We start from the raw sequence: 26,448 nt of genomic DNA, 5'->3' as shown, positions 1-26,448 counted from the left end.
TATAGTTTTTTCCTTTTTATTTCCATTAGGTGCTCTTTGATTTCCCAATGGCTCTCCGACTGCTATTGAGTAGAAAGGCCTCGGGCTAGGGTTCGCACAGCTCCAAATTAACAGCCCAGCCCAACACACGTTTATAGCATTCTTAGCTTAAACGCTCCGTTTTATCAAAACGGCATTCATTTCCGCGTATCACTGCCTGACACGCGGTCTTCTTTGTCAGCAGATTTTTAACCCTAAATCCCCTTACATCCAACCCTCCGCTCAAAACCTTAAACCCTGTCAACCTTTCTCAGAGCTCCATATGCAACAATGGCTGTTTCGTCATCGAAGAACAAACCTTCGAAAGCCACAGAGGACGTAGACACTCTAAGATCCGACGTTGCCTCCTTCGCTTCCTCTCTGGGCCTCTCATCCTCTCTCCCATCTTCGTCCTACTCTGGCTTCAACGATTCCGATTTTCGCAAAACAGGTCGTCTCAAACCAAAACCCACAGAACCTCACAAGCCAAAGACCAAGAAAACCGACAATACAATCGAAAACGATGAAAATTCCAAGCCTAAGGGGTTTGAAAAACCAAAATCCAAGCGGAACCAGAAGCCAAGGACCCAGAATTTCAATTCCAATGATAGAAATAAGAATACCCAGAAGCCAAAGGACCAGAGCTTCAACAACAATGAGAAACCCAAGCCTAAATCACCTATACTTGCATTGGATAGTAACGAGAAGCAAAAGGGTTTTGATAAATTCAAGAATTTACCAAAGCTGCCACTGATGAAAGCTAATGGGTTAGGAGTGTGGTATGTGGATGCTGCGGAATTGGAAGCCAAAGTGGTTGGAGAGGGGAAGAGAGCGGAGGTGAGGAACGTGGAGCAATGGAAGGCTGTGGTGGAGAAGAAGAGGGAGCTTGGGGAGCGGTTGATGGTGCAGTATGCGAAGGATTACGAGGCATCGAGAGGACAGAGTGGGGATATTAAAATGCTGGTAGCCACTCAAAGGTCTGGTACTGCGACAGATAAGGTGTCGGCTTTTTCGGTTATGGTGGGGGATAATCCCATTGCCAATTTGCGGTCACTCGATGCGCTTTTGGGTAAATTTGCTTCTGGAAATGAAAATTTTGCAATTAATGATTTGTACATTTGAGTTGGGGGTTTTCAGTTGTTAGTTTGAAATGTAACGCCGGTTTGTCTAACTTTAGTCTTGATGCTGAAACGTGGTGATTCAATAGGAAGGTTTAATTTAGCTTGTGAATAAGAAAATGGTTGAGAAATTTTGTAGGCTTTTAAAATTTATGCAACTTAGTATTATTTTGAAGTTGTAAAGAATGTCCCAATAAGATAGAACTGAAGTGAATTATAACTTTGTCTAGTGATTGATGAATCTATGAAAGGGTTATGAAATGTTCGCACTCCTCCTTGGTCTTTGTTTCTTTCAGATATACTGGGATTGGGATGCCAGACAGTAGCGTTTACTGGTTTCTAAGCAATTTTTGTACTGATATGTGTTTCTCAGCTTGGTTGTCAATCACCAATATGGTTAGCTCCCATCGAAACACTTCCTAAAAGATATATCCTTCTTTCCATGGAATCTTTGTTAGTGAAAGCACTGTTAGATGACCGTTAAGATCTCAGTTTTTCTATGACCTAACTCTAGATGCTACTTCAATACGGATTCTTTACTCATTCATTGTTATCATTATGGATACATCTGCTAATGGGCAAAAGTAATAGTAACCCTAGTTTGCTGGCATTGGCATATATTGCATTTTACTGTGGCTTTCAAAAATATGATGAAGCCAGAAAAGGTGAGCTAATTGGGTCAAATGCTATGCATCTGAATGCTTATTGTTTTTCAAGGATGTTGGATGTGCATTACTTCTATTATTGGCCTTACTATGTTCTGTCATTGAGTTGGCTTTTAATAGAATGGATTATTTGTTTCAGGGATGGTAGCGTCAAAAGTTGGGAAGCGCCATGCATTGACAGGTTTTGAAGCACTGAAAGAACTGTTTATTTCAAGGTTCTCTCTCTCTCTCTCTCTCTCTCTCTCTCTCTCTATGTATTTTCATGACATCTAATAACATGGGAAGTGACTAACCAGTTGTAGTTGCTTAATGCCCTCTTGAGGCAGAAGAATTGTATGAAGTGCATTCACTTTGATCAGTGTTTAGTATCTTTTAATTGTACCCTATTACTTTAGAATCTCTCTCTCTTTCTCTTTTTTGAGCTATGACTTTAGAGTCTCATTAGTTTAATGGTCAATTTAGTTTATGAGAAGTTATCCATTCCTAGCTTGGCAGCATCATGCCAAATGATCTGGCAATAAGAAAGAAGCGGGTCCACTTTCAGTCTAGAATTTCATTGGCTTCAATAATTCTGTTTGTATTATAACTGTCATTCAATAATTGTCTACTTTGCATATTCGTGAATTGCATGCTTCTTTGCTGCACCGGTTTATCTCTAATATTTTCTCTTACCAGTTTACTACCTGATCATAAGTTGAAGAGCCTCTTGCAGCGACCATTGGATAATCTTCCTGAGACGAAGGATGGTTATTCCCTTTTACTTTTCTGGTATTGGGAGGAATGCTTGAAGCAGAGGTACGTGTTATATCTGTTTTATTAAATGAGCACTGCTTCTTGTTCTACATGAATAAACAATTTTTTGCAGGTATGAAAACTTTATTTTTGCACTTGAGGAAGCATCAAGAGATATGTTGCCTGCACTAAAAAATAAGGCATTGAAGGTTAGTCCAGTCATTTATATCTGCTCTTAGCTGTGTTTTTCTTGTCTTTCTGTGACTATCCATTGTCTTGCTCACAAGCATTTATTAATCACTTTTAAAGATCACCAACTGAAAAGCTTTACCTGATTATATATTTTCTCCTCTTGAAAGCACTTTGCATAGGTGTTTTTGAAACTTGGAGGTGTGGTTTTAAGAATTCAGACAGCTATTTAAGTTACTCAATAAGCTTCAATGTTAGGTACTTTTGATTCACTATATATGACATTGAAGGGCATAAACTGAAATCGAATAATGCTAGGTTTGGGAGTTGTAAGTAGTATATGTGAGAGATTAAAATCTATAATACAAATTGTGGATTAGAACTTAGATTCTATATTGATGTTTAGCCAAAGCTGGTGGTGACATCTAAGGCATATTTTTCAGACAATGTATGGGCTGCTGAAGAATAAATCGGAGCAAGAGCGGAGGTTGCTCTCTGCGTTAGTTAACAAAGTAAGAGTTGGAAACATCATATATTGAATTATTTCCTTTTTGAAGCTAATCAATAGAAGTTGCTGCAACTTTTTAACCTGGTTTCTTGTCTGCTTCAATTACTGGATTACCTACAGCTGGGAGATCCTGAAAACAAGGGTGCATCCAATGCTGACTTTCACTTAGCGAACCTTTTGTCTGACCATCCCAATATGAAGGTATGACTATCTAGTGTAGTTACTTATAATTGTTTGCTTTATGTATGATGTGAAGGCTTATGTTTTTGTAAACTGCTTTAGCTGTCTTATTTTAACCAATAACACATACATGCTTAAACTTCACAAGAGTTGGACTATTGGACATTGCATTCTAAGTTGGGAGCATAAACCCAGGTCATATGTCAAATATAGTAAGATATGTCATATTATTACATGGTCCATTTGTCATTAGGAATCCTACTCCCCCCCTTGGGGCTGCACTTGCAAAACACCAGAAAATGGAAGAAATAATAGAAAATTTTATGGCCTTTTGGGTGCACTTGCTAAGATTCATAGCTGCTATTTTGGATGTGATTTCATCTAATTAGTGACCTCCTTTTTACAGGTTGTGGTGATTGACGAGGTGGATTCTTTCCTCTTTCGGCCGCATTTAGGATTACGAGCCAAGTACCATGCTGTATGGCCTTTCATTATATTTCTGATAATTTTTTTTTGATAATTAATTCATTTCATTGAAAAGCGCAAAGGAGCGCAATTCTAGTATACAAGATGTATACAAAGAAAGACCCTACTAAAGGCGAAAAGAACAAAATTCCACAAACTGAAACGAAGTAGAAAAATGGGAAAAAGTAAAAGCCCCTGCCCAATTTAATAGGGACTTGACCAAAATGTTATGATAATTTGAATCTCTACCATGTACTTTGGAGCAAACTTGTAGGGGTGGGTATCGGTTTGGTCGGTGTCGGTAGGCATTTTCGTCTACCGAAACATGAAAGTCGATTAAGTCAATTAATTAACTGACTTCATACCGACAATGAATAGTTTCGACTTTTTTAGTTAGTTGGTTAATAGGTGGTCGGTTAATTGTCAGTTACAAAGTTTTTATTTTAAGATTTATCGACTTCCTTGTAACTACAGAATCAATAAAGCATATGCTTTATAAATGAAAAGAAAAAAGTAAATCAATGGAACACAGACCAAAAGGACAACTACACAAATCAGCAGGACAAAACAATAAGGAAACCTACTAGATAAAATTCAAAATTCATTTGAAAAATCAGTTAAGTCGGTTAACCAACAATTGTTTTTTTTTCTTCTTTCTACCGTCTACCAAACCGAACCGAAGTCGAAACAATATTTTTATTCTGCCTATTGACTACTGGAAGTCGGTTGTCGGTCTGTGACAGTTCGATTGCGGTCGGTAGGCACTAAATGGGTTTAGGTTTAATACCTAAACCCATCATAAGAAAAAGGTTTAATACCTGAAGGCAAGCACTAGGGGTGAGCCAAGGTCGAAATGGATGAACCAGGTGTAATCAATTTTATTGCTTCTGCATCTGAAGCAGCTGTTTCATACGCACAGAGAAAGAGACAGACTTAGATTAGTAAAATGAAGAGGGAAAGGAAGGCATAAAGGAATGAAAAAGTACCTTGAAGGTGGAGTGAGCAACATAACGCCTCTCTGTAGAAGAAATCTGGTGCTCCTGCCCAACTCATCTACTCTCTTTCTTTCTTTCTTTCTTCACGTAATCTAAAACTCTTTTGAGGTGCAGTGGGGTTTTGCCATTCCTACTTTCTTTAGGGGTCAAATAGAAAAGTTCTAATGCGTTGAGCGTGTTCCTTTTTATAAAGTGGCAATGCCACGTCATTGCCATGTCCGTCCGTAAGCTTCTCTTTGTACTTTTCTGTTCACCCATAGCATTTCTCCTATATGTGTGCTTTTCTGCCATTTGTCTTTCTGTACTGAAATCGCCTCTGCACATTTGTTTTGCTGACTCTACTCATCTATGTAGTTCTGAGCTTTAACTTCAATATACTATCCCTATTCTTTCTTAATTAATTTTTCTGTATCATACACATCTAGTACGAGTCTTTCTTATTTGGAATCATAAGAGCAGAGAACATGGCATTTCTTGTAGTCTACCATTTGTTTTCCTTTACTGAAACTACCTCTATACATATACTGTAACTGGTTCCAATAACCTGGATTTCGATTTTTCCACTAAATGGTTTTGTAAGTCAACTTCCATACTACCCAATTCTCCTTATCTATATTTTTTTGGTTAAGTTTTTTTTACTGATCATATGCTGCCCCCATTCATTTTCATTTGTTTTAACCTGTGAATCTTACTGACCTGTCTTGTGCAAATGTAGGTTAACTTTTTAAGCCAAGTTCGACTTAGTCATAAAGGGGATGGACCAAATGTGGCAAAACGTTTAATAGATGTATATTTTGCACTTTTCAAGGTATTCATTGTTGATTTGTATCATTTATAATACCTATGTCTCCTTTAATATTTAAATGAAATTTACACATTCTCTATACACTTTCATCCTTATTATTGTAAATATAAAGATGTATATCAAGACATTATCTCTTACTAACCAAGGATTTTTTGTTAGACACCGACTTCCTTTACTTCAATATTGGGTTATCCTTCTGACTTGATGAGAATGCTAGAAGAACCTAATATTTACGATTCACAATTTCAGGTTCTAAGTACCGAGGCTGATGCTGATCAAAAGAAGGATAAAAGTGGAAAAGCTCTAAATGAAAAAGCTTATGGTTCTCGTAAGGATAGCAAAGTGAAAAGTTCATCTGAAACTCATGTTGAATTGGATTCCCGACTTTTATCGGCTCTTCTAACTGTCAGTATAAGCTTATTCATTCTATGTTGAAGTTACTCTATATAGGATATTTTTGTTAGCTTTCCAATAGTTGTAGCTATGTTTTAATTTTCAGGCTTTTTGAAAAAGCTTGCTCTGAGTCTTTACTAATTACTTCTGCTTTTCCTCTCTTGCATCCTCACAGGGAGTTAATAGAGCATTTCCTTTTGTCTTGAGCAATGAGGCTGATGACATTATTGAGGTCCAAACATCAATGCTCTTCAAATTGGTAAGTGTAACGTTTGATGTCAATTTATTGCAATAAGGGTGAGAGCAAACTTTGTTTTATGATGTAATATGGCAGTTCATTGTCCAACAGTGCCTTTATCATATATGCTTGGATGTCAATATAAATCTTTCACCAATGCAGGTTCATTCGAAGAATTTCAATGTAGGAGTTCAAGCACTAATGCTTCTTGATAAGATCTCTTCTAAGAATCAGATTGTTAGTGACCGGTTTTACCGTGCCTTGTATGACAAACTTCGACTTCCAGCTGCTCTGAATTCTTCAAAGGCAAGTAAATTTGGTTCATTTTATTGTGCAGTTCCTTTTGCTGTATGATGAAATATGTGAAAGTCTTAAATCAATAATGGAGTGTAGTTGACATGGTTCATTTTTGTTTGATTGTACATACACACATTCCATTTCTAAGAGTTCATAAGCATGATCTTCTATCTATCTGGTGCTGGGTTATTCTCTTCGTCATCCTCTTCTTATTATGATTATTATCTTTTAACTTTTTTGGGGGTTTTATGATAACATTATTTGGAGGGGAGTGACCCACTGAATGATTGACAATGGGTCACTCCCCTCCAACTCCCCTACTCCATTCTCTTCATAATTTAAAAGAAATTTATGCGCTTTTTTAATGAGATTGAATTACTTACAAAAAAAGTATTTGAATTCCAATTTGGTTTGCAGGAAACGACTTGATCATTGACAATGTGGCAGACAATCTCTGAGCTTGTAGATACCTAAATTGTCATGAATGGATGTTAATATTACTATAAAGGTTACCTATCAAAAATAAAAAATAAAGGCATTAGCATAAGGGTCTTAATATATCGCCATCATTCTTCCAAACTGACTTGTGCCATACATTAGCAAGGGTAGAGTGACCCTTTAGTGTGCTGCTATTTTGACTTGCTCCCATGTTTTCATCTTTACCTGGCTTGTTTTTCAGGCAGAAATGTTTATTGGGCTTCTTCTCAGAGCAATGAAAAGTGATGTAAATTTGAAGCGTGTAGCCGCCTTTGCAAAGCGTGTGCTGCAGGTTAGTAATGAACTGCATTCTTGCTCTGCTTGGACCCTTATTTAGCAGATGTTGAACAAAGCAATCTAGATGGATAGTTCTTATGTACTTCCTGTGGTAAAGTACCACAGCAATATAAATCTCACCTTTAAATTGCATGCATTTATGCTCTTTTGATGCCATGAAGAAAGAGGAAGACATATTGTTAGTTACAAAGCAGGGGATTGGACTTTCCTTGTGCATATTTTTTAGCTTTTAGTAGTCTCAAATTATAATATACTTGAGGGAAACGGGTATTGTGTCTCTCAATTAAGGATATATGGCTCTGCTTGTCCTGCACCTTGACAACGGTTACATATGCAAATGCATCAACAGGTTGCACTTCAGCAGCCGCCTCAATATGCGTGTGGATGCCTCTTTCTCCTCTCTGAAGTTTTTAAAGCTAGGCCACCCTTATGGTAAGACAGCTTTTTGTGAGTTGACTTGGACCCATATATATATATATATATAATTTTTTTTCTTTCTTTCAATTAAGAGTTCCATCACCGTGCAGGAACATGGTGCTTCAGAATGAGTCAATTGATGAAGAACTTGAACATTTTGAAGATGTTGTAGAAACTGACGATGTATTGAGCACTACATCAAAGAAAGAAGAAAATAATGGCAGGCTGGTTGGCAGCAGTGATGCTGCTGACTCTGGCAATGAATCTTCAGAAGATGAAGATGAATCTCCACCTTCTAATTCTGAAGATGATGTTTCAGATGAAGCTGAGGAATTGCTCATGAGAAATGACTCAAAAGATCTTGGGGAATCCATGACTGTATCTGATCATAATGAGCAGCAACCTCAAGCATCTTCTAAGAAGTCTTTGCTGCCTGGAGGGTACAATCCGCAGCATAGAGAGCCCTCTTATTGGTCAGTCATCTATTCTAGCTTATTTTAGATGGTTCCTACTCTCCAATGCTCGCAACACATTTACACGGGCAATGAAAGACAACATCAATACTTTCGCAACAGAAACCCAGATCATAAGTAGTTTTCCACTAACCATGCAAATTATACCATCAATCTAGTCATTGCATAGAAGTTATTTTGATCATTGAGGAAGATTGAACAAGTCTGCTGCAGGAACAACCTTTTTGGTTGTGTTATCATTTTTTTCCAGGGCATTTTGTTTTACTGTATATCCAATAGCACCTTGATTCTTTTGTTCTCTTCTTTAATTTTTGATGCACTTTCAGCAATGCGGATCGAATAAGCTGGTGGGAGCTGGTGGTTCTTGCTTCTCATGTACATCCATCAGTCTCTACCATGGCTAAGACCCTTCTTTCTGGGGCCAACATCGTCTACAACGGAAACCCATTGAATGACCTATCACTTACTGCTTTTCTAGACAAGCTCATGGAGAAGAAAGCAAAGGCAAGCACATGGCATGGTGGTTCTCAAATTGAACCTGCCAGGAAGGTCAGCTTTCATACTGAACTTTCTAGACCACAAACTATTTTGCTTTAGAAGTCTTTACTTTCCCTTCCCTAACGTGTGAAGTTCTTGTACCTTGCTCTTGACTGATGGAATCAGTTTTAGTGACAAACTATCAAGCCAATTAATTGTGTTGCTGATTTACTTTTGTTTTCCCAGCTTGACATGAATAACCTTTTAATTGGGCCGGAGATTCTCTCATTGGCTGAAGTTGATGTACCTCCCGAAGATCTAGTCTTTCACAAATTTTATGTGAATAAAATGAATTCTTCAAAGAAACCAAAGAAGAAGAAGAAGAAAGCAGCAGAGGAAGAGCCTGGGGAAGACTTGTATGGAGTGGACGGTGGTGATGAGAGTGATAATGAAGAAATTGAGAATATGTTGGACTCCACTAATCTTTCCTTTGAGGCAGATGGTGACTATGATTATGATGATTTGGACCAAGTTGCCAATGAAGATGACGAAGACTTGGTCGGTAATGTCAGTGATGCAGAAACGGATGCGCCCTCAGATGTTGCCGATGGAGAAGATTTTGATACTGCTGCTGCTGCTGATTTGAGTGATGAAGATGTTGACATTGATACAGGTGATGCAGATGATGGTATTGATGATGAGGCCGAGGACGAGATATTTCAACAAAAGAAAAGAAAACGGAAATCTGGTGGAAAGGCTGCAGCATCCCCGTTTGCAAGTCTTGAAGATTATGAGCATTTGTTAAATGAGGATGGTCCTGCTAAAGAGCAATCTACAAAAAGGAAGCCATCCAAATCACGAAAGAAAAGGAAGTCATCTGACTGAGATGAACCTTGACAGCTCATTCACAATCCTTTGTCTGAAAGAGAACATAATCTAATGAGTCTGCATTAATTACCGGCATGACTATGAATGGCAACCAAGTACCCTGTACCATTTTTGTGTTAAAAATGCATTTTTATTTTATTATTGAGCAGACTCACCAAAGGTTGAGCGTGCAAATTAGCTCCAAGGCCTTTGCTTTTTGACATTTGTATTATAAGAAGTGGTAGACGGTGGTTTGCGTTAAATTATCAGAGTTTATTTATTCTTTCTTCTTTGCTAGATACTTCAAACTTTCATTCTTTTTTGTGGGATTGATATGGTGGTTTGTAAGATAATTCTTACAAAACAAAACAGCCTCTATATGTGAAAAACACATGCCCCTTAGTAAAGTTTAGGAGGAAAAAAGCCCATTTTCTTTTTTCTTTAGAGATACTCAATTGCTTCCTCAAGTCAACAACCTAAACTAGCAACTATACAAAGCATGTTGCTGACACTTAATAGAAATCCACAAACTCATCATTCCGGCTCTGTCTTCCCCTCCATGAACCCCAAATCTCCTTCAGGAAATGGTAACTTCAACAGTTTTGGCCTTGGCCGGTGGAGGAAGCTTCCCAACAACCAAAGTTAAAACCCCATTTTCGCACTTGGCTGTGACGGCAGAAGCATTGGCATTTTCAGGCAACCGGAACTTTCTCAAGACCTTCTGGGTTGCCCTCCTCTCAAGCCTGAGGTACTTGCACCCTTCCTCCTCACCATCTTCACGTTTTCTCTTCCCACCACTACGGATCACCAGAGTGTTCTCATCTTCCACAGTCACCTGCAATGAATTCATCAATGCACAGCAAACATTTCATCAAGAAGGCACAGGCTGAAAATTTCTTCCAAAGTGTCTGTTTTGGTTCAACTTCACCAAAACAGAGTCATTGTATTACAATACATACACAAAAAAAACAAACACAACAACATGGGGAAGGTGGGAAAGAAATTGGGACCTGAATATCAGACTTGGACACACCGGGGAAGTCCATGTAGAAAATGTACTCCTTGGGGGTGTCCAAAATATCAACCGGAATGCCCGATATGCCGCTGTTCTCATTGGCCTGGTGTGCCCGCGAAGGAAACATGAATTTCTCGACGCTCCCCGGGAAATTGAACAGGTGGCCCACCGCCGAAGCCAAGTCTCCACCGAACGCGTTCGAATCCGCAACAACACGGCTCATTTTCACTTCTCTGCAACCCACAAAATGCTCTGCACAAGTTAACAAACACAGTGATGTACATTTAGCGACCAAACAACAATCAAGAGCCTTAACCAAGAATTACGAAATGGCCTTTTAGCGCTAAACTGTGGAGACAAGAAGAAATACACGTTGACCATCTAAGGAAATTTGGGATTTTCCTCAAATTCTGTAGCTCATGCTCTGTTTGTTTCGTGGGAAAAAGATCAGAGAGATAAGAGAAAGTGAAGCAAAATGCGTACAAGTGAAGGGTGCACGCATAGCAATCATGCTGACCCAGAAATGTTTAGGACTTAAGTAGTATGTCTTCAAGCTCAAGAAGCTAGTACTCTGTTTGTTTCTAGTGAAAATTTGAGAAGAGTGAAGGAAAATAGCTACAAGTGGCTAAACTGACCCGCCAAAAGGAAGCGACTAAATTAAACAAATCTTACCCAATTGAAGGACCACTAGACTAAACCCAATATTAAAGACAAGAAAATAGTTAACCACGTTCGTTTCCCGAGAAAGTGAGGAACAAAAACTATTGAACCCTCAAAAGAAAATAAAAAGGAACCCCAATTACCAACCTGTTAAGGCCTAAATGGTCTTCCGGATTAGCGCGCTAAAAGCGCGAGAGAGAGAGTTTTGAGAAGAGGAATATATTGCAAAGAAAGTTAAACGAGTCAAGCAGCTGATTGTTTCCCGAGAAAATGTGGGAATGCTTAAATAGCAGAAAAGCGAAGGGAGAGGAAAGTTCGATACGGACACCCGTATCGAACTCGTGCTTACACGTGTAGTTGTTGACGTGGGTTCGTCCAATTAGCCATCCATCCATGTGTCGTGTATAATGTGGTTGGTTATTTATTTATTTTTTGATGGAATGTGGTTGGTTATGATCATTCACAGAATCACATAGTCTCAATGTTCAATACCACTTTCCATTCTATGTAGAGCATGCTTAAAATTATGTTGAGAAATAGGCTTTTTAAAGTCAAAAGGAATTTTTTTTAGAATTTTCTTTTATTTTTAAGCTTTTCTCTAAAAGTGCATTTAAAATTTTTACCAAACAAGTCAACTTTTTGTTCGGTATACTTTTTTAGGTACTAAAAATACTTTTTAAGCTCTTTAAGCATTTTAAGATTGTATTTGAGAAATAGAGCTTTTAAATAAAAAAAAAAAAATTTTGGTAAGCTTCATTTTTAATTGTTTGCCAAAAGTACGTTTTGACAATTTTTAAAGTAAAAAAAAGTCAAAGAAATACTTTTAGAGTTTTTAACCAAACATGTCAGTTTTTTATTTGACATAACTTTTTAGGTACTAAAAGTACTTTTTAAGTTCTCTAATGCAATCTCAAACATGTTCTAACTCAATCCCTTAAAGTCTGTTTGGAAATGTGTTTGAGAAATAGAGCTTTTAAGTCAAAAAGAGCTTTTTGGCAAAATTTTCATTTTTAAGCTTCTGCCAAAAAAGTGTTTTTTTTGATCATTTTTAGGCATTTTGGACCCTTAAAAATGCTTTTAATTTCTCTACCAAACGAGTATTTTTTTCTTCAAACAGATTTTTTGAGTGCTAAAAACACTTTTTGGCCATTCAAACGCAATCACAAATAGGTCCTTAGAGTTCTCTCTAGATCTATCTATCTAGTTTAGAAGCTTTCCATTACCTTATCTGATATTTACAGGGAAAAGGAATGCTTCGTTTTTCCTCCCTCCTCCCTTCCCTCTTTTTCCTTCCTTTTTCTTTGTGCTTTCTACATGTTTCTCTTCTTCTTTTAGTTTGGCATTTGCTTCTCCAGTATCCTAATCTTGTTGCTGCACCACTTTCGACCTCGATCCTTAGCCTTCACTTTGCTTCACCCCGGTTATTTGCTCTCTTGTCAAATTTGGATTCTATATCTTGATTTTTACAGGCTAGATATTTTCTCCTCAGTTTTCCAGCATCGCCTATGTGCCACATCGCTATCTCCCTCGGCCTCTCCACTCTCCAACACCTCCCTCTGGGCTCAGACGCCAGCTAATTGCCCTAAAGCGCCTGGATGTGGTCTTCACTTGCCCATGTGTGGATCCCACGCGCCATCTAGTTGTCTCTCATCTCAGCCGAAGTTGTTGTGTTAAGTGCCAAAATATTCATATTTTTAGCCTTTAACTTGCATGTTTTAATCCTTTGGTTTTAGTTAATTAGGTCATTTTAATTCATTTTTGTGTTTTCCACACTTTTGTAGGCTTTTGGAAGAAAATGAAGTAAATCTGGAAGATTTGGGCTCAAAGAGAGAAGATGGGAAAAATGGGAGCCCCCTGACACTGCGATCGAGCGCAGTACCAGAGAAGACACGGCACGAAACAGGTTCCCTGCGATCGAGTGCACGACTAGAGAAAACAAGCATGATGCGGCTACGCGCGATCGAGCGCCGCACAGAAGAGTATCGATCGCAGACATGCGATCGAGCGCACGCGGGTTGCGATCGATCGCACTCACGCGCAAGTGCCACATCAGCTGCGGCCAAGGCCCTTTTGCCTTCCATATTTGGGTTTTCTAACTCCGACTTGTAATAGGAGTAAAACCCTACGAATTTCCTTGGTTTACTAGTTTGACAAGATCTTCTAAAGCCTATAAATAGACCTCTTAGCTTTTAGGAATGGGTGTGGAGAAAAGAGGCACAAGCTCTGGAAAGGAACTGAAGGTTGAATCAAGAGGAGTTTGGATTTTTCTTCTCTTCACCTTTTATTTTTATTATGTAGTTTATATTTTATTTAGGGCTAGATTGAAGCCCTAGTTATGTTTAATTAATATTTCAATATTGGCGCCTTTGTGATGATCTTGTTGTGCTATTTAACTTGATTAATACCTGCTTTCATGAATTCCTCATATGTGTTTGTCTGACCAACATATACATGTGGTATGGACTAGTTAGTTAAATCAATTTGGATGACCGAGTCCTGGGTTTAACATAAGTAACAAAAGAAATTTACACCGCGATTCTTGGGTTAATCAATATGGGGAACCGGGAGTATACACCCATGCCCTAGGCCTCATGTGTTTGTCGATTTCCATAGAACATATGCTTTTCTAAAGAACAACTTAGTATATACCATGCTAAATCCTTTAGGAAAGAAAAGAGTTAGGGTATACACCCATGCCTAACTCGTTGCTTAGGAAAATCTATAGCTTAAGGAGTATACACCCATGCCCTTAGGTTGACAAACATTAGATATGCATAACATGATCAAATCATTGACATATTGTTATATTAGCTGAATATAATTAGTGGTGGATATCAAAACCCTAATTCTTTTTAGTTTTTGTTTATCTTTTATTTTATTTATTTCTATTAAATTCAATCGTGACAATTGAATTTTATCTTTTAATTAGATAGGAAACTACTTCTAAACATAATTTACCAATTCTCGTGAGAATGATCTCGTACTTGCTGCACTATACTATTGTTTTGATCTTGTGCACTTGTGAGTTAAAACATACTAAATATTATCTATTAATTTAGGTAGTATTTGGCACAACATGTTGCCTTTGGTTTTCCTATTTTCTCAAATCTAGATTTGAGTTTCAACTTAACCCAATTCGGTTGGGCTTCAGACTCACCATCCGAGAAGGAGAGGCGTTACTGTTTTTTCGTTTCTTCTTAGTCTCTCAAGTTTCCTTAAAGCTAGTCTAGAACCAAGGTTCCGTTTGGTTCACATAATACACCCCATGAATGGAATGACTATTCTTTTGGAATAGCTATTCTTTCATTTGGTAGGGACTTACTCCTAAGTTCCCTTATGAAGAGGAATACCTATTCCTTTAAAAAATTAAAGGAATAGATATTCCTTAAGGAACATGCAACCTTTCAAAACAAAACCATTTTTTTTTTCCCAAAATTTTCTTTCAACCCTTAAATTTGTTTTTTTATTAAGAAAAAAACATAAAAATGTTGAATTGTAGTGGGTGGTCGGCCCACCTACTACAAGACTTGGGGTGGTCGCACCACCCCTGGTGGATTTGAGGGTGGCCTTGGCCACCTTGATGCTCAAACCCCCAAACATTAATTAATATTTGAAATCAATAATACATTAAATATGTTTTTGATCTTCTTATGAACTTGAACTTTTAATTCTAAAATACACTTATGTTTATTTTTTATTCCTTTCCAAGTGATCTAATTGGCTGAATTGTATTTGATTATGTTGGTAGCTTAATTTATAATTGTCCCCAATGGATGACTCAATCGACTGGGGACCACACCTCATGAAGCGGAGATCACTAGTTCGAATCCCCTATCCCCCTCTTGTGTGGACATGTCAAAAAAATTTTTTTTTATAATTATGTGAACATATACTTTAATACTTATAAGTTATAATAATGTGATTAGGTGAACTCAAAGTTATACCTTATTTTCTAATTATATATTTAAGAATTAGGATATAACATTTCATAGTCTAAATACCTAATCATCTATATTAGGTTTTATAAATTGACCTTATACGCTGGGTCAAAACTTGTCTTATTGTTCTTTTCATATATGAAGGATTTGGTGTGTAAAAGGTAAGGATGCAAAGATGCTTACGACTAGTAGTTATTGGTTAAAACCGCTAACCGCAACCGCCTAGGCGGTTGATAAAATTGAATAACCGCCTCCGCTAACATACCAAGAAGAAATTCGTAACCCTAATTTATCTCATAAAACTGATTGATTCTATAGGAGAGGGTTGTCCACTCCTTATAAACATGCTCATGGTCTTGTTCATAGGCGATATTGGATTATTCCTCAACACCCTCTCTCAAGTGTAATGTGGACCCCATTCAGCTTGTGGTAGGCTCTAATACTATGACCAAAACTGCTATTAACCGCTAACTGCTTCTTAATTAAAAGGAAAAAGAGAAGAAACATTAGAAAAAACCAAAATAGCATTGTTTTTAAGGTAATACCATACTACATATGACGTCATTTCTAGAGTTTTATATATTTAAACACCAAATGACGTTGTTTGTGTGTGTGTGTGTGTAGCGATTTTTTCTAACTGCTTTTGCTAAAGCGGTTAATAACCACCCACTATTTCAATCATAGTAAAAGGTAGTTGATTAAGGGTTAAGGAAATTTTCTTAATGAGGCCGATATGAAGAAGTTGGTTTGGAAGGGTTTGAAGCTACTGTGAGGTTTTGTCATGAACTCGTCATGAAGAATTTGGTATAAAGCTCTTTATACTTTGTGTTTTCGCCATGACAACGTCGCCATTCCGTCAGGACAAAATCTGTTGAAGAGGTCCTTGAAGCTTACTGTGAGTTTTCGTCATGACGAAATCTATTGAAGAATTCCTAGAAGCTCACTGTGACATTTCGTCATCACGATGTCATAATTCCGTAATGATGAAATTCCTTGGAACTGCTAAGTATTAGAGTTTTGTGTTCAAGAGAGATCTGGCATCCGGCACCTAGACATCACCTTGGGGTCTCTTGAAAGTCATGACATCATCTAGGACAGTTCCGAACGCAATGGCGGAGCGCCCCTACAAAAATCTTAGAAAAACATTTCAATTGGTAGTTTTTTTAGTTTTCTTATGCCTTGCCCCTTCTCTTTTTCTTCCTTTCTCCTTCTCCTTTCTTCCTCTTCTTCTCTTTGTGCTTACATCACTTTCTCCATCTCGCTCAGCTTCTTTCTTTATTTCGTGCTCCCTTCTCATGATTCTCTCTTGTTCTCACTTCAGGATCTCCCTCTCTTGTCTCAAGACGCACTTTCCTTTACTTATTATTATTTATTTTTTTTGGGTCAACTCACCCCATGGTGGCATTTCAGCCACTCAAAGTACTGCATGGTCTGTAAGAAAGCTTCTTTGTAAGTTGTACGCCAGTTTTGCTTTTAAGATGGCAACTAAGAATACCGCATTTTGAGGACGAGGAGTGTTATATCATTAATGATTTTATTATGGTATAAAAAATAGTAAATAAATTTAGAATATTTTTTCAAAATTCAAAGTAAAGATTCCAACAGATATGGTTGAGAAAGTAGTAAATTTGAAAAACAATTTCAAATAATTAAATTATATATTCTTTTAAAATATCATTGATAGATAATTAAATATTAGAAGCAATTATTGAGTATGCAATTTTTTTTTTTTGAGGTATTCGAAAAAATTAAAATATTTATATTGATTTTTTGGGATGAACTGTATTAAATATAATATTATTTTATATTAACTAATTAGTAGTCCTGCCCGTACAAGAACAACATCCTAACTTCGCCATTGTCCGGACATCATGGCAGAGATCTTAATGAACCACCGCCATTAAATCCACCAAACCTCACAAGGAAACCAAGTGAACGACTACATACTGAACAAGGCAACCATAATCAAGTATTTACAGCAAATCAAATCAGCCCAACGGCTAGTGCTCTCCAAGGAAGGAAAATCAAAGCAATAAATATATTTCAGCAATCTCATTTATTTTATATATCATTCCTCATTTATGTTGTATATTATTTTCCTTTGTAATCTCTCCAAAGCATGTGTAAAAATTCAGTACGTACCAATGAAAAGAACATGACAACATTTTACATTGAAATATCAAAACCTATATGGTATCAGAACTTTGAAAGAGCAACTCATGTCGTCATATTTTTTTCTCTGTGAAGCCTTTTTTCAAATTCCTTTGTTGCATCTTCTTCAATGGCATCTTCATCCACCGAAACCACCCCAACTACCTCAAACACTATCAACACCCAGCAAACCAACCCAATACCCCAAACACCATCGACACCCACCAAACCACCCCAACTACCCCACAAACTATTTAGAGCATTCCCAGCAGACTCCCTATAAGGGGGTCTGTTCCCTATGTTTAAGGAATATGTCTAAAAAATCGCAAAAAACGTCCCACAGCAGATTCCCTATATGGTTCCTTAAACCATCAGATACTACAGTGGAACCCAATATATTGGGTTCCACTGTAGCAATCCAAAGGCTTATTAAATTGAAAAATAAATCTTTCTCTCTCCTGTCAGCACAAGTCTCAATGCAAGCTCTCTCTTTCCTGTCCAACACGCCACCCATCTCGCTCAATGCAACCTCTCTCTGCGAAAATTCCATCTTCTTCAACCTCTCAACTTTCATCTGTTCTACACAAGGTAGAGAGGAGACCAAAAAGAGAGAAAGTTCGAGATTGAGAGAGAATGGTGAGCGTTCTGTTCAAGCCGAGAGAGAGAGACTGAAGAACGGTGGTTGAGCCACCGTCGTCGTGGAGTGGGCAGCGCCTGGGCAAAGCGGAACCAGTCCTTTTCCGGCGAGCGTAGTGCGTTTGGTTATTCCCAGTGTCCAACTCAGAAAGGTTCATTCTTCGATTGGAAGAAAGGTTCATTCTTCCCTTTTGTTTGATTTCTCCTAAATTTGGGTTTGTCTTCTCCTAAATGTTCATTGCTCTGTAATCAAATGTTTTGAAATTATTTTGTATATAGAATTCTTATATTTATTGAGAAGGTTTGAGAAACCTTGGAGAGGAAGAGAAATTGATCTCCTCGGCTCAATCGTAGCTTGAGCCTTGAGGTTAATGAATCAAAAGAACATACAAAGGAAAAAAGAAGAAGACAAAATTTCACTTGCTGCACATACGTATAAATTAGTTCATCCAACATCTTAGAATGCATCCAAGTGTCATGATTTTTTTTCCACAAGTTGTAATTAATACATTTGGGTCTTTTCTTTTTCTTTTTTTTTTTAAATAAAAAATTTAAAACTTCCAGGGGAAAAAAAGTTACTTAGAAACTGCCAAGGGTGCTCCCCTCCTTCAAGCTGCCATAAAAGCTGATTGGCCGGCTGCCAAGAAGTTTCTTCAGTAAAACCTAGACTGTGTTTGACTTCCCACAAACACACATTCATATTTACATATAAATGTATGTATGAATGAACTGTAAGAACATGTTTGATGAATTTTTTGTATATATATAGTGGTTGAGGTGATTATTCAAATATGGTGACAATTTGTCCTGACTGAATTTTTGTCTAGTGGTGCTTCTGCAAATATTGAAGCATTTTTTTTTTTGCCTCTTGGGTGTCATGGCAGATACCTAAGTTTAATAAATGGAAAATTTGGTCTCTATTTTTCATTTCAATTTGGTTCAATTAATAATTTTGTTTATTTTTTGAGATTGCCCCTCTTAGAGTTGCATGAATTATTCGAAAACTAAGTTCACTGAATTTGGATGGTTTTAGAAATTGTCACTTTAGAGCTGCATGAATTATTTTTCTATATTTGGTTCTTGGTGTTCATTGGAAGCGTTTCTTGAGGAAATTGGTTATATACTTGGGTCAGATTGTTGGGGAGGTTAGATGGGTGTGAGATCAGATTTGTTGTCATTGTGGATTTGTTGGGGTAGTTGCGGTAGATATCCTCTTCTTCCTCAAGTTTTGTAGAGCCTACATTTTCTGCAATCTGCAGTGATATGTAAAGTGCCACACACCTCCCATCTTAAATGTGTATTTACATTGTTAATCGAACCCAATAAATTAGGGTAGTAGATCCCACATTGTAGCTAGCACCATAGATTGAATAATGTGTTGCTTCAATTTAAATTTACAGCTTAGTCTTTGAGTGCTTTTGTACCCTTTGATTTCCCAAGCCAAAAGTGCATCTTTGAATATCATTTAGAGTTTATTCTCCTTATTGTTAAGGGACTGGTTCAAGGCAAATTAGGATGTTATGTGTACATTTATTGCATCTTTAATGTTACATGGATCCATGAATGGAACCAAATTTATGATATTTTTAGTTCTTTTTTTTTTTTTTTTTCATTCAGCTACTTGCACTCATGGACTCACAAGAGGGGTTGCAAGAGTTCAATGAAACTCCTACCCAAAGCTTCACCATGCTCTTACAAGAGGGGCGTCAATACAACAATGAAAATCCACCCCAACCTAAAAAGAAGTCTACTACTAAAAAAACAAACTTCTCAATAGAAGAAGACGTTTTACTAGTAAAGGCTTGGCTCAATACTGGCCTTGATCCAATTCAAGGGAATTCTCAAAAAAGCACCAAATTTTGGGATAGGATTTTGGAGAACTATAATGAGAACAAGAAAGAAACCACTGTAGAACGGACTGCACATTCTTTATCAAATCGATGGTCTTTCATCCAAAAAGTCATCAACAAATTCTGTGGGTACTTAGAACAAGTTGAACATAGGAATCAAAGTGGTATTGGTGAGCAAGATAAGGTATAAATGATTTCTTACTAGTAGTGTAAATTAGTAATTTATTTGATTCAAGATTTTAATCATTTTCATTTTATGAATTTTCTTTTAGATCAATATGTCAAAGGCTATGTACCAGGAGTTGAATAACAATGCCATATTTCAATTTGAACATTTGTGGAATATGTTGAAGACAGTACCGAAATGGAAGAAATATATGTTGACTCAATCAGATTTGAAAAGGAAATGCCTTGATACAAGTACTTCTTATCCGCTAGATGTTATACATTTAGGGGAAGATAACAATGATCAAGATGTACATGTAGACTTGGAGAGACCTATAGGCAAGAAGGCTGCGAAAGAGAGAGAGAGAAAAAGAAAGAGCAACAATTGTGGAGAGAAAGAGATTGTGATGGAGGTTTTGAGTGGATTAGCGGAAGCGAAGAAGAGATTACATGAGGAGAGAAAGAAAGAGATCGATACGACAAAGGAGGAGATCATTCGTATTGAGAAACAAAAGCTTGAGGTTGAACTTAGGAAAGAGGAAAGGGAACAAAAGAAAGAAGAATTTGAGAAACAAAAGCTTGAGGTTGAACTTAGGAAAGAGGAAAGGGAGCAAAAGAAAGAAGAATTTGAGAAACAAAAGCTTGAGGTTGAACTTAGGAAAGAGGAAAGGGAGCAAAAGAAAGCAGAATTTGAAAAACAAAAGCTTGAGGTTGAACTTAGGAAAGAGGCAAGGGAACAAAAGAAAGAAGAAAGAGAAATTATGATGATGGATACAAGCCACTTGTCTAAAATGCAGGTTGAATATATTCAATCTCTCCAAATGGAAATCATTGAGAAGCGTAGTAGTAAATAGTCATCGGTCTTTGGGTATTATTTTGTATTTAAGTGAACTAATCATGTAATTTTGTAAATAGTCATTGATTTTGTCATCTTTTTGTTCAGTGACTATTTTGCTATTGAAAGTAAGAATAGCACAGACCTCTTTGTTGCACATTGATTAAAGCTAAGAATGCTTGTGTTGTTTACATGTATGAAGATCTTCTCTAATGAGGTTCTAACTGAAGGTGTAGCATTTGTGTAATTTTGTAAATCAATGTATCAAGTTGCTTTTCTTTGTGTGCAAAGGCAGTGTGTGAAATTCTGTATGAGAAGGTGTAGCATTTGGGATCACCTAAATCCTCATTACCCATTTGATATTCTAAGATAATTGTTCCTTGTTCTGATTATACAATACATGTGATCAAAACATTGGCATGCATGTGTCCAAGCATCTTCCATCATGTTTGAGAGGAACATATAAGAGAAACGTGTAACCAAAAAAAGAAAAAAGTTAGAAAAGAAAAAAAAAAGAAAAAAAAAAGGGTCATGGAAACTAGAAATGTGGAAATAATCATAGGCAGCCATCCAATGAAAAAGGGAGTTGAAGAATCCTGTGCACGTTTGCATGCTGGTATCACATCCATATAATTTTTGAAACCTCAAATATTCGTCATTGTTGTGGCATTAAAGTCACTTTTGATCTGCATGGTATTGAAAGTTTTTGTTTTCCTTGTAAAATCTTTGATCCCTATAAAATATGGTCCGCTTGTAATTTTTACAAGTTGTTTCTTTGAACTTCTATTGCAGGTTGATCCTGTTTTAGCAGGGGTTCAATATGATAAAGAGTTTATTGTATGCTCTCTTGATCTTCTCTCTGGACTTGCAGAGGGTCTTGGCAGTGGGATAGAGAGTCTGGTATTCCCCTTTTGCTGAAATTTCTTAATCAAGAAAAGATATGAAATAAAGAGTGTTTGCTTTCTTAGCTGCCTGTTTTGGTTGCTTTTGTTCTGAATTTGGTTTTTTTTTTTAAATTTATTTTTTTTTATAAATTTGTTTTATTAGAGCAACTTCAATCAGAAAAATTGGGTATACCTAAATGTCTTTGATAGCTTTATATATAATACTGCTAGATAATGCTGGTAGATAATGCTTTGCAATTTTCTTAAAATAATTTTACCATTGAATGAGTATTATTGGATAAATAGTCATATAGGCAACTGTTTTTTTGTGAGTCATATAGGCAACTGTTGATTGTGCCTAATTATGGATAATTTGTCCAAATGTTGTATTGGTGGATTGTAAGTGGGTCTGTAGCAGAGCCTGGGATACAACATTTCTGAATGGAATGTTGATATTCTACATATTAAGAATACAAACAGGATATGGCTTGTACATTGACATGCTTAATAATGTGTGCTTATAATACTTTTTTTTGCAGGTTTCACATAGTAATTTGAGCGATCTGCTTCTGCAATGTTGCACGGATGATGCTTCTGATGTCCGGCAGAGTGCCTTTGCACTTCTTGGGGACCTCATGGCTTTTACTTTTGAGCTGTAGTCTTGGTAGCCTTTTATCTACCTTACATATGTGCTGTACAGAACACTCCTAAACTGAAGGAAATTGTTATGTTTTAAGGAAACTCTTCAATTACCATTCATTTTTTTTTTTAATGTATTCTAAGACAAACTGAAGGTGCAATCATACGAATTCACCATTTAATAGGCAAATGCAATCATATGAAATTATAGGCCATGTAGTTTTTAATATATTTGTTAATAGACTGGGTATTAAAAAAAAAAATACAATTAGCCATAGTGCAATCATACAAAATTTAAAATCAAAAGTTCTTATTGGCCATGTAGTTGCCATAAATGCTCGACAAGGTCCGACTGGAGTTGAGAATGAGTTACTCGATCTCTAATACAATGATGATTTTGTATGAAGTCCAAAAACTCAACTGTATGCTCATGTGATGGTGGTTCGAGTGGAATCTCATTGATTTGTTCATAATCGAAGTCATCTGCTCCAAGGTATAAATCTCGCTCGTCTTCAACGATCATATTATGCAATATTATGCACGCCATCATAATCTCTTTAAGCATTTCAGGTTTGTGTAAACGTGCAGGTCCACGCACAATACCAAATCGCGCTTGAAGTACTCCAAATGCCCGCTCTACATCCTTCCTTGCTGACTCTTGAGCTGCAGCAAAATTCTTTCTTTTATTTCCTTGTGGAGCATGAATTGTTTTTACGAATGTTGCCCATTGAGGATATATACCATCGGCAAGATAGTATCCCATTGTGTAGTCGTGACCATTGAGTGAGTAGTTTACTAGAGGTGCACGCCCTTCAGCTAGATTGGTAAATACAGAAGACCGTTCTAACACATTGATGTCATTGTGAGACCCTGGTAACCCAAAAAATGCATGCCATATCCAAAGATCATAAGATGCCACGGCTTCCAAAATAATAGTTGGTTCATGGATATGACCAGAATACATACCTTTCCAAGCATTTGGACAGTTCTTCCACTTCCAATGCATGCAATCAATGCTTCCCAACATACCTGGAAATCCACGACTTGCGCCAATTGCTAGCAATCTAGCAACATCATCTTGGGTTGGCGACCTCAAGTACTCGGTGGAAAATTTTGAATTCACCGCTTGAACAAATAGTTTAAAACACTCCATTGCAGTAGATTCTCCAATTCGTAAGTATTCATCCATAAGATCTGCCGTTACTCCATAAGCGAGCATTCTAAGTGCGGCAGTCATCTTTTGTAGGGAAGAGTGCCCAAGCTTGCCAGCAGCATTTCTTTTTTGGAGAAAATATGGCTCATGATCTACTATTGCATCATGAATGTAGATAAAAAGTTCACGACGCATACGAAACCTCCTCCGAAATTTTTTGGCTGGATAAACTGGCGATGCAGCAAAATAGTCGCGGAAAAGGTTTTCTTGACCTTGCAAAGAATTACGGCAAATAGTATTGCGGCGTTGACCAGAATCACGACGTGATATTGATCCTCTTTCGCTATCAAATCGTTCTTTTGCCATAGCAATTGCTGAAATTATTTCTAACTCATCATCTGAAGAAGAGTCATATAAAAGATCATCAAGTTTAAAAATATGATTCATAGATAAGAAAAAGAAAAAAGGGAAAGAATGAATGAAAGAGATATTTGGGTTCAAATATATGAAAACTAGAAATAATGGCTATATGTTAAACTACCAACAATAAGATATATATATATACACATTTGAGGTAGCCGTTGAACAACAAAAAAAAAAAAAAATTAAACTGCCAGCAAAAAGAAAAGCCTGTGAAACCTGTGAAATATTGCCAAAAACAAAAACCTGTATCACTGCCAGCCAACGGTTGGCTATAAAAACCTGGCTATTTTGGACCGTTGGCTATAAAAACCTGCCAGCCAACGGTCCAAAATCAGCTACAAAATAGTGAAAACTGTCATAAAAATCACTGCAATGTCATTCCATGCCATGCCAACAGTTAAAAGAGTGAAACACTGCTGTGCTACAAAACAGTGAAACATTGCCAGTACAAAAAAAAAAAAAAAAGATAGCTGTTGGTTCATTACAAAAAAAAAAAAAAAAAGGGAAAACAAAAAAGACAATCATAGAATGAAATTGACAAAATAGTTGTTGGTTGGTTTAGTTAAAAGAGAATCATTAAAAAAGTATAAAAATAAAGAATAAAAAAAATGAAGAAAAGTAAAAAATAATATTTAATTAATATAGGGAACGATAAAGGGAAGCTATTGTGGAGTGTTTGTAGATAGGAAAGCAAAAAGTAGTTTGGTTCCTCAAACTTAGGGAATATGACAGGGAAGCTGCTGGGAATGCTCTTAGACCCAGCAACCCATTCCCGTAGCTCCCCTCTCTAGTTTTGCCCAATCCATCACCAAGCTCAACAAAGGCAATTTTATGACTTGGCGTGGCCTTGTGGAACCCTTCCTCCGTGGTCACGACCTCTGTGGTTTGATTGACGGCACCAATACTACACCCAGCCCACAAGTTTCAACCTCCCATGGTGGCACTCTCACTGTCTCCACCGACCCAGACACTATTCGATGGCTCCGCCAGGATCAATTAGTCCTGAGTATGTTGATGTCTTCTATCTCTGATGAGATGTTGCCTCAGGTCCTTGGCTGCAAAACTGCCTTGGAGCTATGGAAGACGCTTGATCAAACATTCACCTCAGAATCTTAAGCCCGCATCTTGACTCTCCGTCTTCAACTCACCATTGCCATGAAAGGAAATCTGATTGTTTCAGATTATTATCACCAACTCAAGCATACTATCGCCACTCTTGCTGTTGCCGGTCATCTCATTAGCAATTATGAGTTCACTTCCTATCTACTTGGCGATTTGGGTTCGGAATATGACCCATTTGTGACCTCTGTCACCACTCGTGTGGGGCCTCTCTCCATTGACACTCTATTTGGGCATCTTCTTGCCCATGAATCTCGGATTGCCAGACGTCATCAAGATGAAACTCGTTTCCCACCGCCAACATCGCCGCTTGGAGTCCCAATCTCCACCGTGGCCGCGACAATCACCGAGCCTTCCAGCGCACCTCCGGCCAAGGGCAACATTCATGGGGGCATGTTTCTCAATTTCACACCTCTCCTTCTAGAGGTTAGGGAGGACCTTTGGGTCCCTCCTCTTTTCACTATCGCCCAAATCATTCCATGGGCCCTCCTCGACCCAACCCACATATGGGATCCAGACCCACAGGCAAAATGGGCCATTCGGCCCTCACTTGTTACAATCGATTCAATCAAGCCTATCAGGCTCTTGGCCCAAATCTGACAGTATATCATGCAATGGCTACTCCATCTCACACTCGGGACCTGAATTGGTATCCCAACACTGGCGCTTCTCACCACGTCACCTCCGATCCAAATCAATTGAACCTTCAATCGGAAGAGTATGATGGCCCCAATCAAATTCAAGTGGGCAATGGTACCCACCTCCCCATCAAAAATATTGGCACTTCTACTCTCGTTCAACCTAATTTTATTTTACGTAATGTTTTACACGTTCCAAAAATTACAAAAAAATTATTATCTGTTCAAAAATTACTTTGGATAATAATGCTTTTATGGAATTTCACCCTTCGTGTTTTTTTGTTAAGGATTGCATCTCCGGAAAGATTCTACACAAAGGCCCGAGTAAAAATGGACTTTATCAATGGTCCCCTTCTCCATCTACTGCACCACCTAGTGTTTTATCGAGTGAACATGCTTCTTATCATGATTGGCACGTGTCTTGGTCATCCTACTAATCGAATACTTCCTCAAGTTGTGTCTCAATGTCACCTACCTGTCATGTCTAATAAGAAGCTACCACTTTGCCCCTCCTGTCGTCGTAGCAAAAGTCACCAAAAGTCACCAGTATCCTTTTTCCTTATCTAATCACCCATCTCATGATCCACTCGAATTAGTTTTTTATGATGTTCGGGGACCTTCCCCTATTTTATCTAATAATGGTGCACGCTATTATGTCATTTTTGTTGACCAATATAGTAAATTCTCTTGGTTATAACCTATTGAGTGCAAATATGATTTTTTACTATTTT

The 26,448-nt window shown here is 37.5% G+C and overlaps 3 protein-coding genes across 3 annotated transcripts; 1 reads left to right on the top strand and 2 right to left on the bottom strand.

Annotated features, from left to right (window-relative positions):
• Positions 1-261: 261 nt before the first annotated feature.
• On the top strand, positions 262-9,874 carry LOC132186324 (protein SLOW WALKER 2). Its single transcript, XM_059600233.1, has 16 exons — positions 262-1,087; positions 1,941-2,016; positions 2,477-2,596; positions 2,667-2,742; positions 3,166-3,234; positions 3,351-3,431; positions 3,817-3,888; positions 5,586-5,678; positions 5,925-6,080; positions 6,244-6,327; positions 6,469-6,616; positions 7,287-7,372; positions 7,727-7,809; positions 7,905-8,267; positions 8,594-8,816; positions 8,991-9,874. Exons 1-16 carry the CDS (start codon positions 310-312, stop codon positions 9,627-9,629), a joined length of 3,147 nt encoding a protein of 1,048 aa, XP_059456216.1. The 5' UTR covers positions 262-309; the 3' UTR covers positions 9,630-9,874.
• Positions 9,875-10,019: 145 nt separating this feature from the next.
• Positions 10,020-11,541, bottom strand: LOC132186325 (17.4 kDa class III heat shock protein). Its single transcript, XM_059600235.1, has 3 exons — positions 11,434-11,541; positions 10,622-10,878; positions 10,020-10,446 (listed from the first exon to the last, which is right to left on the bottom strand). The coding sequence occupies exons 2-3, from the start codon at positions 10,847-10,849 to the stop codon at positions 10,189-10,191; spliced, it is 486 nt and encodes a 161-aa protein (XP_059456218.1). The 5' UTR covers positions 10,850-10,878; positions 11,434-11,541; the 3' UTR covers positions 10,020-10,188.
• An 11,153-nt stretch (positions 11,542-22,694) lies between these two features.
• Positions 22,695-23,984, bottom strand: LOC132187863 (uncharacterized). The gene has a single exon (XM_059602298.1). It carries the CDS (start codon positions 23,982-23,984, stop codon positions 22,695-22,697), a length of 1,290 nt encoding a protein of 429 aa, XP_059458281.1.
• Positions 23,985-26,448: the final 2,464 nt, after the last annotated feature.

The sequence above is a fragment of the Corylus avellana genome, chromosome ca7 (genome assembly GCF_901000735.1).
Source record: "Corylus avellana chromosome ca7, CavTom2PMs-1.0".
Taxonomy (NCBI): domain Eukaryota; kingdom Viridiplantae; phylum Streptophyta; class Magnoliopsida; order Fagales; family Betulaceae; genus Corylus; species Corylus avellana.
The sequence above is the reverse complement of the archived record's forward strand: the minus strand, read 5'-3'. Positions and strand labels throughout refer to the sequence as shown.

Coding starts and splice junctions, on each gene's coding strand:
- LOC132186324 (XM_059600233.1), top strand. CDS start 310: ATGGCTGTTTCGTCATCGAAGAACAAACCTTCGAAAGCCACAGAGGAC. Junction 2,597..2,666: donor GAGGAATGCTTGAAGCAGAG/GTACGTGTTATA, acceptor AATTTTTTGCAG/GTATGAAAACTTTATTTTTG. Junction 3,235..3,350: donor TCTCTGCGTTAGTTAACAAA/GTAAGAGTTGGA, acceptor GATTACCTACAG/CTGGGAGATCCTGAAAACAA.
- LOC132186325 (XM_059600235.1), bottom strand. CDS start 10,849: ATGAGCCGTGTTGTTGCGGATTCGAACGCGTTCGGTGGAGACTTGGCT. Junction 10,447..10,621: donor TGTCCAAGTCTGATATTCAG/GTCCCAATTTCT, acceptor AATTCATTGCAG/GTGACTGTGGAAGATGAGAA.
- LOC132187863 (XM_059602298.1), bottom strand. CDS start 23,984: ATGAATCATATTTTTAAACTTGATGATCTTTTATATGACTCTTCTTCA.